We start from the raw sequence: 14,874 nt of genomic DNA on the forward strand, positions 1-14,874 counted from the left end.
AACCAAAACTGACCATACATTCAATAAGAGCTACTCAACGCTAAGTTTTTACTTCAGGAAGGAAGAAAATACCAGGCAGCAAATCTACAGCAGGTTTTCTCCTCTTTCATACTGCACTGAAGGATAACAATATTTAAAGCCTCATTAAAAACTCCACAAGTGTTCAACATAAAATCTGAATTTCAGTTTAATAAACAGTCAGCTTCAGGCAGACTATCTCTGAACTAGGTTTTCCCTTCTATTTTAAAGCATCAAAGAAAACTATCAGGGAAGTTTTTTTTATAACATTAGTATTTCTCAAGGTATCATGCAGAGTGGCTTTTAAGCCCTGAATTCCTCCACACTCAGAAAAAGCCCTTAGTCTGACCTCAAGACACCACACTAGAATTTATGACCCAGCTACATTAACCATGCTCTTTGGCAAGTGGAAACCCACAACTGCTGAACCAAGTGTTAACACCAAAGTTTTAGCATTTGAAATTTTGAGACAGGTGAATTAAACAATTCCATCTTTTTACCTCCATTACAATTTCAGTTAAATCAGCTTTTTTCCCATAAATCCATAAAGGAAAAAGAAAGCATCATTCTATTCACAATTCAATACAGCTGTGTCTGACTGGCTTCAGCCCCAGGCCACAAGCCAGGAACTTCTGAGTTCAAGTCTGGCTCTGCCACTGACTTTCTGTGTGGCCTTCAAAAAGCCTCTGAATTTCTTAGCTGCTCCTCTTACATCTGTACACTTACCTTTAAGAAAGGCACTTGCTTTGTTTCTGCAGGCTTTTCCCAAAGACAAAACTTGAACTGACTCTGAGAGCAATTTTTACTATGCCTTAAACGTCTGAGGCCTACCAAGAAGTCTCTACACGTCAGTTGATACGTGGTAGTTTTTAACTGCAGTAACTGCCAACCTGGACATGTTACATACATGCTTACACATACCCATATCAGACACATACATATATAAAAAGATGCAGTAAGCAGGAAAATAGATAATTATTTCAAAGTTTGTTAACAAACCCAGTAAAACAATGAAATTGAGTTACACGCTGTAATTAAACTCACAACACAGAACAACCTGTAACCTTGTTCTTATTAACCCACTGAGCCAGCGATGAAGTTTTTAACAGCTTAACATTAAATGCATAGGGCACGCAATGCTCAAAGCTAAAACGATTATAATAACTAATATTTAGAGTATTACATTAACAATAGAAAAATGGCCTAGGAACGTGAAAGGAAAAAAGGATTTAAGCCTAACCAAGTTATCTAACATTAACTGAACGTCATTTAAAAGGTAAGTTTTCTTAAGAAAAGGACCAAGGAAAGTTACATAAACTTAAGCTCCCTACTTGCAATCTATGGTAGTTCACGTTATCCAGACTGAAGCAGAATGTAACAGAGTGACACCAGCTAACCTCAGCTCTTTCTGAACACCAATCACACAGATACAGCTCATCACCTTTCAAACAGTATATATGCTGCTTTTAAATCCACCTCTGAGAAAAAAAAACCTTGTCCCCAAAACTTCGTCAAGACAGGCCTGGCTTTCCAAAATTTAACCAGTTTAGTTTCTTGTGGCCTAACCATTGCAAGCTATCCTAAAGAACTCAGCAACTGTAGCTTTAAGGTATGTTAAGCTGCCAAGGTAAATTCTATACTCTCAAAGTTTAGCCTCCACCTGCTTTCACCTTTTTCATCTTGTTTTACCTGAAATCTGGTAAAAACACACTTTCTACAGTTTTTCTGTATCAGGATATGTATTTTATAGTAAGTGCCAAATGTAGAGCACAACTGTCTCCTAATTAACAATACAGAAGAGTAAATTAATTCAGAATAATGTGCTATTTTGTGATAAAAACAGTCACTCAAGAACTTAATCAGAAGTCACTGTTCCAGAATAGCTACCATGCAAAGATGAGATGATTTAATGCAAATTCAGACAGCTTTTGCACAAGAAAAATTAAACTGGTCCAAACCACCGAAAAATTAATTGCACGTAAGACTTTGACCTGGGATGGGAGAATCCTTACTTCTAAAAGACAATGGCTTTCAAAACATATTTTCTGATTAAACCTTTAAAATTTAGGAGAAATACCTTAATGAAGAAGTACATCTAACCAAACTTATCAGGAATATTAAATCTCCACCCAAACGAGATTTTGTTTATAGTTTCCAACATCGTGCCACCATCAGCGTGTTTCCATCAGATGAAGCAGTCATGAATACACCAATACAGGCCAGTGTATTGGTTACCTAGCATTCCTGCCAGGGCAATCTAGATCTGCTCTGAATAGAATTACAGCACATAGGCAAAGACAAAAATAAAACAAAAATAACCCTCATGCCTTGTCCACTTTCTGAGCATTGCTTGGTCTGGTTGATACGTATCAAACAAATAATCTGAACATTACCTGCAAAGGAGCAGAAAATTTATTTGACTCTGTAACGCAAGGCTATTTAATTTAAATTTCCCATTAATATTGCTATATCTGACTTCTGTAGCACCAGCTGGTGCTTTTACATTAGGTTCAAAAAAGCTTTTGGGGTTTTACTTCAGGTTAACCAAGTATTTTTACAGGCAATTTGAACCTAATCAACATTTAGGTTCCAACTAGTGCACATGAACTTGTAATGACATCCACAAAAGAAAACAGAGCTAGATATAGAGTGACATATATAACCTCAATAGGTTATCTTCTGTTTCCACGTGCTATATTTTTTAACCATCTGGGGTCTTTTTTTTCTCCCCAGTATTTACCACAGAAGCTTCCTTGAATAAAACGGGGGGTATGACACTAACAGTACCCAAATAAATAACAAAATAGGAAAGGTTTATTTATACAGTCTTAACTAGGATATAGAATTCATTTTTAAAAATTCACATGAGAATTACACTACCTAATTACTATTTTCTGTTTCACAGGACAACTGGTTTTTGATGCACCTATGAATAAGCCAGGAAAAAATGTTTGCTAACTTTTGGTACCTTCTGCTCTCTGCTCCCTGCATACAGAAGGTATCCATTTTCCTTTTTATTGTCCTCAAACTCTGTCCAGTAAGAGGCAAAATAGCCTGGAAAAAATCCAAGAAAAGCTACCAGATTAGAATTTCCAAGCATTAAAATACCACAATTCACTTGTATGCTGTGATCAAATCATCCTCACTATGAATTGTTCAGCAAAAGGCTGAGCACAAACACGCTGTATATTTAGCTGGCAAAGTGACATATCAGAACATATCAACTTCACTGCAGTTGATGAAGTTCTCAGTAGTAGTCAACCTCTTGCCAAAGAAAGCTGTTTTGTAGTCAAATATATCTAGAGTACCAACACAGAATTAGAACCATGTGCTTTAAATCAGACCCTGAATCTGGCATGATTGCTTAAGCAAAATTACATACAATTAAAAATATAAATGCTAATTGACAGAAGCTGCAACAAGAACAGGAACGCTGCTCCATTAGCACTATAATATTAAGTTGCAGTGTCTTCTACTACAAACAGTAAAATTTATACCAGGGGAAAAAGGTGGAAGAAACACTGAAGACTTAATTTAAGGAAGGTTTAAGTGACACAGGACACTGCATCCTGGAGAACTGGATGGCTGAGGCATCCAAGTTCACAGACACACAATGAACCATGATGACAACACATTTCTGTATATTTGCCACACAGCACATGTAAAATGGGACAATCAAGCTCAACTATAATTAATGGTTAAGTGGCATTAACAGAATATATATTTAACCCTTCCTGTTTTTATACAGGTCAACTAGCTCAAAAAGCTCAAAATCTAGAAAAGTTGTGGTGTGTACGTGCTTTAAAAAACTCAGATTCCAGCAGTGTCACTGCAGCTTAAGTTTTGCCATGTCCTTGTGCACACAGAGGCTGTGCCCAACAGCCACTGAGGTTATACATGGACAGCAGCTTACAATTGTGCTGTTCAGCAAATGCTGTGCTTAAAAAAAGAAAAAAAGAACACAAAAAAATCCACTGAGAATACCAGCAGTAATTTTCCCATTGTTTTATTTTCCAAAGAAATACTTCTTCTCTGATTCAGAAATTAAGACAATGTTCTGCTTAATTTCAAATCACTTCAGCTGTTATAGCCACATCTGTACTTCAGGAAGCCCCACCTCTGCATCTACCATGTACACTGAGAAAGATGAGCGTGCTCCCCTTATTTCAAAATTTAAGTATGCACAGTGGTTTTTTTAGTTGCTGAAGTAACTATGCTGTTCCAAGCACATCCAACTATGATGGAGCTCCATGTCAAAGTGATGCTCTTCCAATGCAAATTAAGACAATGTTTATTTGTTTGCAGAGAATGTATGTATCTATAAAAATAAATTTAAAAAAAAGCTGAAGTGGCTTTTTGCTAGGCTACCTCCCTCTAACATGTTTCACTGCTCCTATTTGAGTTACCTCAAAATTTGTTGATCTCTCCTACTGTTAAAATGTCGCCTCACACGTCCCATCCTAAAAAGAGAAGCACTTCCATGCTGGCACGAAAACAAACAATTTTATCTTGATGCTTTGTCTTGGTTTTCTTGAAGTAAATTCCAAGGCTACATTTCACTTCTAAAATTCTCAATATAGCACAAATTTGTATCAATACACCGCTTTATGCTATTAAGTATTTTTCCAGCTATCAAGGTACTTTTAGATAATTTTCTCTGCCTGACACACAGAAACGTCCATTTAATTGAGTTCAGACAAAGTGTAGCACTGAAAGGAGCAGTAGTCAGCTTTCATACTTACTACCTGGGGTTTTTAACAAGACTCCCCTCACTAGTTTCTCTCCAGGTGTATTAGCACACATTCTTCCATGGTGTTTAACCCCTGGTTTGATTTGTTCTGCCTTTAAAGTTCACCTCATGTTTTATTAACATATCTTCTCTCAAGTACCTGAAAAAACTCCAGGTTTTGTATCTTGTGTTGTTTTCCCATGTGACTAAACAGGCTAATTAAAGCACTTCTCGAAGCACAGTATGCTGCAAGAGAGTCAAGGTTTGTCCTTCCATTTGCCCATACTGTAACATCCAAATATCACATCAACCAGCTCTTAACACATGACTTTTCAGAAATGATTATAAATATATTTCTAGTAGCACCAGCGCATTTCAACCCTGAACTATAACGCCAGTACACTGTAAACAGACAGGAAAATATATTGCCTTTAAAACGACAGCATCCGTAAAACCTTAGGAACTCCTTTCAGAAGTGTGTTGATGACGCCATGTATAAAAACCAAAACCCAAAAAACCAAACACTATTGCGTTCCTGAATAGAAAGCCTATGTGCAAAGGAAAATTTAAGCCGTGGCAAGTGCTAAATGTACAGCTCTGGAGCTGGAATTAACCACAAATACAGAGAGGCACCATTTCTTTTGTGCCCTGCAAAACAATTATGGCAGTATCACTAAAACAAAATAGAGATAATTTTAATATATAGTATTTTTTATCTCCATGATGCCTCCATATTTGCCCGCAAGGCTGAAATGGTCAAAAAGTGTTATCGCCATGCCCAACTTCAGAAAACTTGTTTGACCAATACTTGAAATATGGCACATGTAATCATATCATGTAACCCCACTAATGCTAATGTTACATTAGCAAATAAAGCTTTCAGAAGCAATAAATCTTTTTATTCACCCAACATGAATTTTACATATGTCTATCAAATTAATTCTGCAGCAATAATGTTAGCCTAATATTTCAATCAATAAGTTTAGCTACCTGAAATCTAAGGTAACAACACTAAGAACCCTGATACCCACATCTGACCCCCTTGACAGGACATGAAATACAGCTCCTTGGAGCTAGACATCCTATGTATCTTACTTTCTTGCCTCAAATCTTGAGCTGTTTAAATAGGAAACCAATGCTTAAAAAGCTGAAAAAGCTCTGAGGAAGGCAGTAGGTGGTTTCTTATTCAATCAAAGGAAAAAAAGCCAAGAAACTTTTCAGTTATAAACAACAGAGTACCAAAGGTGCAGATTCCAACAAATATTGTTCAAAACAAACTGTAAATTAAACTTCTCACCTTCCATCCTGGTCCAAAAGGACTGTAGATCCACAATGACCAGAATTAAAGAATTCTGCTTCAAGATGCAAGACAAGTTTCTGAAGGGGTACTAGGAAAGTTTTGGTTAAAATTCTCTTCAGCAATATTCTAGTTCTACAGATTTTTCTTTATTATAGATTTGGATGCTTTCTCCTCTACTCTATCAATAAGTAAGAAATGAAAGTCTTAAAAGGTTAAGTTTAGCTGAAATCAGCCAGCAAAAGACTGTACATTCTTACAAAATTTCGGTTTTTTCCTTCCCAGCAGGAAAGAAAGAGGCTAAAAGAAAAGCAGCTGAAACTAAGCATACTGATCTTTCAGTCATTTGTTTTCCCTGAATTTTTTCCCATTAGAACTGCCGACTCCAGTATATTGAAGCTTAATGTTAATAAGGCTTTTCTTGTCAATTATTTCTCAAGAATCTCTTAGATGTAGTGCAAAAAACTCCAGGGGCTCAGCTGACTACAGACTTCACTGAAGCTTTCAACCTACTAAAACAGTCTGCTTTGTAAAGTCTGATTCCTGTAGATACCAATAACAAGTGATATGCAAATGCAAACAAAAATTAAATAAAGCTTCTCAACTCGGTGTCATCACTGTAAACTGAATGAAGCAAAAAAGGTTCCCCTGCCTCAATGCTTCTGTAAGCTTCATATTGATCTAGAAACTGCAACTCAACTCAGGCCTCTCAAAATTAAGTATTTTGTTCCCCTTGTACTGCAGGAACATACTGAATAAAAATAGTACTGAAAATTGCCCAGATTCACACTTGAAATTCTATGGTTTCATAGGCTGCACAGTTCTCAACACACCTTGCACTAAGGTTTGAGGGATCAAAAGCATATTATAAGAGGAATTATTTTAATTGGTCCTTCCTGTTCACAATGTACTCTCTCACAAAGCTGCTTAAATGTCTGACAGACTCTTTACCTGGAATAATTTCTATTATTCTCAATAGGTGCTTTTTGTCTGACCCATGACAGCTTCTGAAGCTCTGAGCAGCTGCAGTTATTAGAAAATACCCTGTATCCCACCATCTCAACAATCAAGCTGTATATACTAACATTTACACAATCTGGAAGTGTGCAACATAGGCAATAACACATGTAGGCAAAAAGACACAGAAAAGGTGAATACTTTTCTGAAGTGCAGATTCTGCAAAGCCTATGTCCTACACTACTGCCAAATCAGGACACAATTTAGTTTCTTTTTTACTTCCCCAGTTCAGCCATCCCATGCTACAGCAACTACCACAAACTACATAATTGATGTTTCGGTCTAGTAAGTACCAAATCTGAGAAATACTCCTACTTTATACTGCATTTGAAATCAGTTCTAATGTCTAATTATTGTTTGTCAATCAACAGGTAGATTCAATATATTCTGGCTACATGAGGATCTCCACCCAAGAAGGGTTTGAATAAGAAAAGCCATAAGGGTGCATCTGACACCCTGTGTCAAAACCAGAACGTTTTTACAGCATTGCCTCACACAGATACATGCCACTACTACGAAGGTGGAATCTAATAAGTTCATTAACCCTAACCAGGGAGAGTGTGTTACTTCATATATGAACTGGGTTATCCATTACTGTTAAATGTTTAAGAACCAAAATTATCAGCAAAATACATAATGTAAAATTTGAGCAGAGTTTTTTTTTATTAGCTTCCTCTAATTTAAAATAAAAGCCCCACAGCTTTAATTTCCAGGAAGATCTTAATATACTGAAGAATTAATTCAAATATTTGCTAGCCAGTGGAGGAAAAAAAAAAGTCATGATATACACAAGACTAAAATGAAGACAGACAGATATGTTTTCAATAAGTTTATCCAAATTTGTCTTCTCCATTTGTTTTTAACTGTATGGATGTGAGGCCATAAAGCAATATAAAATTGAACCAGCAATATAAAATTGAGCCATCTTGTAGGTTTACAAAGTTGACCTGCTACCCACAATCACTGCACTGATACACTGCAAAGTGAAATGCATTCACACGACTATTTGCAGAACTATCTGCTGCTAAAATATCCAGCTACAAAAAATATCACACTACAACGTCTATGAGGAAGGGGTGAAGAACCGTGTATACCGCCACTGAAATTTTTTCATTTAACCTCACAGAAAGGAGCATTACATCACACTCTTACAATGCAGGAGGAGGGGCCTGTTCTCAGAAAGCAAGCTCCAGCTATTTCCCTTTAATTTTCTGCTTCGTTCTGGAGGGAGTTGCAAAAATAACTTGGATTTAAATTTTTAGTAACACAGAAGGGTGAGGGAGGGGGGAGGGAAGGTGAAAAAACACAGCTTTTTCACCGACATTTACTAACATGCAGGCGAACGCTCGTTTTCCAGAGACCACACAACATGGGTAGCGCCCAGCATCCCGCATTTGCAGCGCGCATTCCTGAATACCTGCCGCACCGTGGATGGGTCGGCAGCCTCGGCCGGGCCCGCGCAGGGCCCCGCGGCGGCGGTGGGCGCTGAGCCCGCCCGGGCCCCGCCGCCCAGGGACCCCCGGGCCCGCTCCCCGGAGCCGGGAGGTGGGGCCGGGCTGTCGGTTCCCTTCGCCCGGGGAAGGACGGCCCGGCGGGAGCGCTCCCCCAGCCCGTCCCCTGCCGGACCCAGCAGCAGAAAGAATGCGAGCCCGGCTTTATGCATGCAAATTTTTGCAGCAGATTTAAGAGCTCCGGGTGCTGTGGGGAAGGAGTCGCTGTTTAAAAAGCCTCTATTTAAATAAAACAAGATTTTCAGCACTATCTTGTACTTCACCGGCTTGGAAAATACAAACAATCTTCTGTGATTTGCCTAGGTGTTTTAAATTACAAATATCTTCCAAATCCACACCACAATTCTACGGAGAGCTCCTTCTAAAAAGCCCCAAAAATCCACTAAAAGTGCCGTACACGTACAAGCACACAACACCTGAAGCAAGTCTTTGTGCTAGAAAAGACATCCCTGCAAAACCACGGATGGAAACGGTCAACTCAGGCTCTTAAAAAATCGACCGATAGGTAAAAACAATAAAATATAAACGTACCACTAACCTCATAAAGTGCAGCAGTGCTTAAATCCAGCGAGTTGAGGCATACAAGGTAGAAATGGAAATGAAAAAAAGATCCAAAAATGGTTTTGCGTTTTTTTTGTGGGTTTTTTTTTGTTATTTTTTTCTCTTTCTATTTCAAACGTTCAGAAACCAGCAGAGACTCTGTCGGCCATTTTGGCTTGAACTCCCTCGCTCTCTCCTCTCGCTCCCTCCCTCTCGCTCCCTCTTGCTCTCTCTAAAGGAAGCAGCTTTTTGTGACCTTCAAATAGAGGCGGCTCATGTGACTCGGGGCGGGCTGTCACTCACCACCCGGGCCCGGCCCACTGCCCGCCTTAAAGGCTCCGCTCCCCCCGCCGAGCCGATCGCCCCGGTAGGATCCCGCTCCCCGCCCTCACCGGGAAAGGGTGATGCACACAGCGGGTGCAGTGGGGGAGCCGTGACAGTACGGAGAGCAGCCCAGCCGGAGCTTCTCTCTTTAGAACCGGCTAAAAAAGCCAGCAGCCAGTTATGCTAATTCCACATTAGGGCTGCGGAGCCCACAAACGGTGAATGGCGAATGTTAAGTCCCACCGGGAACACAGACCCCAGCGCTTTCTTGGAGAGAACCCCCATTTTAAGTACCACCCCGTCTTCACTCAAGGACAAGAAGTTCATCCTTAGACCAAAGTTAATCCTGCCTACAGGACATGCACACATAAACTCGAAATACAGGTGCAGAGACAGAACAACAGAGCAAACTGGGGCTCTCCTGCTGCCTCGGCTGCTTCAAGTCTCAGGCTGCGACTCGGCCATTAGGCAGGCACCACCACAACCCCTTCCCACAATTTCCATACATAAACGCTCCAACAGTTGAAACAGAGAATCCCAGCACCTTGTAACATAACATAAATCTGCAGGATGCTTCCAGACGTTACCTTGAATGTGCAGAAACAATAAAGAACACAGTTCAGAAACAGTATATGGTGACGGAGGTATGATCCTGCGATGAGGAGACTCGCTCTCCAGTCAGTCCCACACAGGTAAGAACTGCTGGGACTAACTACGGAATTGAATGATGCCCGGTGAGGGAACTGACAGCAGCTTGCTCGGGAAGATCCCAGGAGCACCCTCATGATCAAACCCTTAAAATATACAAGTTTTAAATTCTGTACAGTTTTGCAATATAACTATGTAGAAAATGTGAATTGCTTTAAATACCCTACAGGAAGTATAGTATGAATACTGCCATCTCAAATCTATAGTTATATTGCTGCTGGCTTTTACTAACTTCTACTGAATCATTCTGTAAGTGTAAAATTAGTCAATGATTAAGTGCTGCTAAATCCTTTAGACATAAAGATCAAGTGTGAGGCTAAGTTTGGAAAGCTGGTCCACTCTGAACCTCATGATTCAACAGGAGGTTCACCCTTTGCACTCTTATCTTTTCATATCCCCGTCTCTGCACAAATTTCTTCAAATTGATTATGATCTGATTTTCCTTTGTATGCTTCATTTATGTAGAAAGCAATAGAAGGAACGTTCTCATCAAACTCTGCTAAATTGTGCCTTCACAAATTTATATGAAGTCCTGCTTTTGCCAATAACTACAGAATGTTCTGTAAGAACAGAATGTTCTGAGATGGAAGGGACCCACAAGGATCATCGAAGTCCAGCTCCTGGTCCTGCACAAGACAGCCCCAAGAATCACACCATGTGCCTGAAAGCATTGTCCAAACATTTCTTGAGCTCTGTCAGGCCTGGTGCTTTTGCCAATACCTTTGACGGGAATTCTTCAAGCAATCTAAATCTCTCATTTGTGACATCACCATGGAATGAAACTAACTTGTAAAGGCAAGGTAGGGCACTCCATAGGAATTAACTCGAGGGGGGCAGAAGCTGCACATCTTAACGAAAGAGAATAAAAATCATTAGTATATATTACACTACCTAAGCCATTGGCTAAACATTACAAGAACTCATCAGGAGACCATGAAAGGCTAATATGGCTCAGGTTTTGACATGCTTTGCTCCTAGTACCCTCACGACAGGGTACAGAAACTCAAATCGGGATTCTCCTAGAGAGGGGATTTCTTCAACAGGACTACAGCATGCACTGTAAATAACCATCTATCTCTGCAGGCCCACCAAACTGGCCATAGCTAATGCGAGTAGCATTTACAGGTACTTATAAAAGCAGCTGGGTGCTAACTACTCAGGTTGCTCTGTCTAAGCAGAGAATCGGCCTGCTGGATGTAGCAGATTGGGAGTGTTTTGTGGTTATGCTAATCCAAACACAGCAATTTAAGACGTGGTGAAAACACAGGGCACATCTTACTTGTGGCAAGACCCGAAGAGAACACCACAATTGCTCTGAATCCCTAATGACAAAATCCAAACCAACTGCTAGGCATCTGATTGACACAAAGTCTCATAAAAGCAAATATATATGCATATCTATGAAACAGCTATCTCCCTTCTGAAAAAATACATTGTCTTGCAGCTACATGTTCTATACATGTTCACACCAAATATGACAGTATGCACTAATAAGCTACAGATAATTTTATTCCCTCTGAAAAGCCAAATTGTTTTACTGAGACTTATAAATCCTCTTACCTTCACTAGGGCTTGCCAAGTCTCCATTCTGAAGTCCTGGAAGCTTTTACTTCAAGGAGTTGGTAATACTGTGATGACTTTCAGAAAAAAAGCACTCACTTGAGTTGCTGTGTATCCAAGTGTAAATTACTGCTATAAAATTTCACTCTGTCAATATTCTACTGACAAAGCTTTTTTAGTCAGAAAACAAGCAAATAATCAGTGAACCAAAAGTATTAAGAGGCCAGTATGGGTAATTCTTAAATAACTGTAGCTTTAATTGAATTTTTTCAACTAAGCTAACAACTGAAAGATATCCACTCTTTACCTATTCTTGTTGGTCTATTGATTAAGATAGCTAAGGAAAAGTTTTAGGTTTTTTGTTTTGATTAGAGGACAGTTGTTAGGTTTTGTTGGTTTTGTTTGTCTGTTTGTAATGCAGCACAGCAGTTAAGAAAACAATGGACTAGAGCATAAAAATACACAGCATATACAAAATCTACAGATCCCTTTCAGAGGGCAATTGGATTTCAAAATCCTAACCATTAAGCATTCTGATGCTAACAGCATTGCTAATAGCTGGTGTTAACAGGTTATATCCCTGTTATGTGCTACTAACTTATCTGATTACAAACACTTCATTTCTAAGCTCCTTCCATCTGAGGATAATAAACCACTTTGAAATCTTTAATGAAGCTTCACAGTGCTCCTATGAGGACAGTATCCACTATGAGCAGACATATACGTGCACATTAAAAGAGATGCTTACAATCATGGATTCCCTGTGCTGGTATCTCAACTGAGAAAGGAGACGAGTGGGTTTTTTAATTCATAATAAGCTGCATTGTGGTTCTAGTAACAGTTCACCCTTTCCAATGACCTTTTGGTAAGAATCAAGCAATTAGGCTTCAACATTATATACACAGGCACGTTCCACTGTCCACTAGGACTGAGGTATCAGCATTACCCTCCAGTTGTCATCTCAAAAAGGAGACTTTGTCTGTCTGATCTGTAGATCTTTACTCAGTTTTAAAAGGATTTGAGTTCATCCAGTCTATATGCAAAACTCTCTGTCTCGTGAGCTGGCATTTTGTTCAGGCTCAAAGTCCTACTGTTTGATGCTGTATCTTACTTATTTTGAAGGGTCATCATCTGAACACTGGACTCCACCCACTGGGCTTTATACATTGCCTATACACGTGGCAATAAATTTAAGACTTATTTTCCCCCCCTAGAAAGTTCTTCATAGCTGATACTATGAAAGTGAAAAGTCAGTTCATCTCCTCCTAAGACAACTCTTCACCAGAAACCTCAAATATCAACAAGTTTCTCACAGAATAAATGCCTTCTCACCAACTGTCCTTTCTCCTGGAGTATTAGAGGAAAAAAGGCAGATTTTACTGCCAAAGTGAACTGAAGCCTACATGTCCTCTATCCTACTGCAGTTCATCAGTTAGATTTCCCTAGATCTCCCTCTCCCAACCCCAGAAGTGGGGTGCAGTAACAGATGCAAGATAATTGGAGGCAGAATACTCCCCAGTTCCCCAACCAGTCACCAGTAGTCCAGTTGACCTGATCTACAACCCTACTGAGCATATGTCTCCAAGTTAAGAGGGATCAGAAAAGCGCCTGTCTTCTGAGATCAGGCTAAAAGCATAACTCAGGGTAGGGACAATTATGCAAGGACTACATTGCATAGTTGCACGATTTCTAATAATAAAGGGGAAGCAGACAACCCCTTAAATTAAGGTACAGAATAAAGTCTTAAATATTCCATGTGTGCTCTAAAAACTGCCATATAATTTATCAAGAGAACAATTAAAAACATTAAGGTTAAAACCAGGAGGTCAAAGCATCTTGCTTCCTACACTTGGTAACAGCTGGAAACTTGATACAGGTGTCTCAGTCCTGGATAATGGATAGTTGAAATCACTTTTAAACTATTTTCTCTGAACAGAGGGATGCAGAATGCCCAACACTTCTGAAAACTGAAGCTGACAGCTAAATCCGGCTGTACCAACATACTATTTTTTTAAAGTCTTCACAGCAATTTCACATAACCCATTGTGCAATAGTGATGACCTCTCTGCAGAAGTGCAAAACCTTCAAGTGTTCAAACATTTTTCAAGGACAAAATACTCACTCCTAAGGATAAAAAGGGGTTTGCTTTGAGGTCCTTCTCTTTTACACTTAGTGAAGAGTAAGACATGTTATGCTGCAGAGTTTTGAAAACAGAGCTGGCAGGGGTTTTTAACTATAGTAACCAAAAGTATAATTTTTCTTCAGGGAAAAATACCATGATGAAAAGCATCTGACAAAAGAGAAGCCTGTTTTCTGAAAAGGTTACAACAGCTTTTGCATCCCTACACAAAGGCACCTATCAACACATTTTAGGAATTAATATTATTATTCAAAACTTAATTGCAACACTGCTTTGTAGCCATACTAAAGTTTAGACCTCATTCATATTTTTCCAAGAACAAAAGAAAGAATACAAGGCCTGAAAACTTTCACAGCATATGAAGTTTCAGAATGATACATGACTTCAAGGCCAAGTCAAAATTCTGACACTATACATTAATTAAGTGCTTGGGCAAAGATAAAGAGTCCGAAGGAAAACTTAATTCACCAAGCTTTGCAAACACTCATCTTTCCACCTGATTTTTTTCAATCTGCCACAATACTTTCCCTCACTGTTCAGCCTATAAATAGTCTTTCCCTATGCCTCCACTTCTTCCATTCCCCAAATGCCCTTTCCAAACTGGAGAAAGAGAAAGCTTTCAAGCTGCCTTTTAACTAAGTTGTTCAGTGAACAACAGAACTGAAAGCTCATTTCCTACTAATCTCTGTCACACATCACTGAACCTCTACTTTCCACACTAATCCCAGCTTCCTGCACAGCCAGTTCTCCTTTGATGCCAAGGTTCTAACAGCATATTGAGCCCTATGCAGATCTCTTCCCATAACTTTTTTTCACCTCTTCCAGAGTGTGCAAAAAACTAGCATATGCTGTAGCTAATCCCCAAACACATGATGATTAGCTGTTAGAAGACATAACCCAGATCAGATAATAATATGTTTTGTCCTTTCTATGAGTGGGGAAATAAACTTTGGTCTCTCCTCCAGGCAGTTATTGAAGTTTAATGTATTGGTAACTATAACCATATTATAGTTTCTTAGCTCTCTGCCTC

The 14,874-nt window shown here is 39.2% G+C and overlaps 1 protein-coding gene across 17 annotated transcripts in view; it reads right to left on the reverse strand.

The window, feature by feature from the left end:
- TNRC6B (trinucleotide repeat containing adaptor 6B) overlaps positions 1-14,874 on the reverse strand; it is a 130,209-nt gene that overhangs the window by 66,232 nt on the left and 49,103 nt on the right. For 2 of the 17 annotated variants that reach the window (XM_051784200.1, XM_051784196.1), the window contains exon 1: positions 9,104-9,468. The exons of 12 other annotated variants lie outside the window; for them this stretch is intronic. Coding sequence is in view for 1 of the 5 variants with exons in the window: in XM_051784193.1 (XP_051640153.1) it covers positions 9,111-9,115 (5 nt within the window). In the remaining 4 variants the exon portion in view is untranslated. Of the gene's footprint in view, positions 1-744; positions 902-9,103; positions 9,473-14,874 lie in introns of those variants that run through there. 3 more of the 17 variants (XM_051784198.1, XM_051784194.1, XM_051784193.1) reach the window with 2 other exon arrangements.

Source organism: Manacus candei, unplaced genomic scaffold (genome assembly GCF_025592945.1).
Source record: "Manacus candei isolate 608988 ecotype Guabito, Panama unplaced genomic scaffold, ASM2559294v1 h1tg000018l, whole genome shotgun sequence".
NCBI classification, from domain to species: domain Eukaryota; kingdom Metazoa; phylum Chordata; class Aves; order Passeriformes; family Pipridae; genus Manacus; species Manacus candei.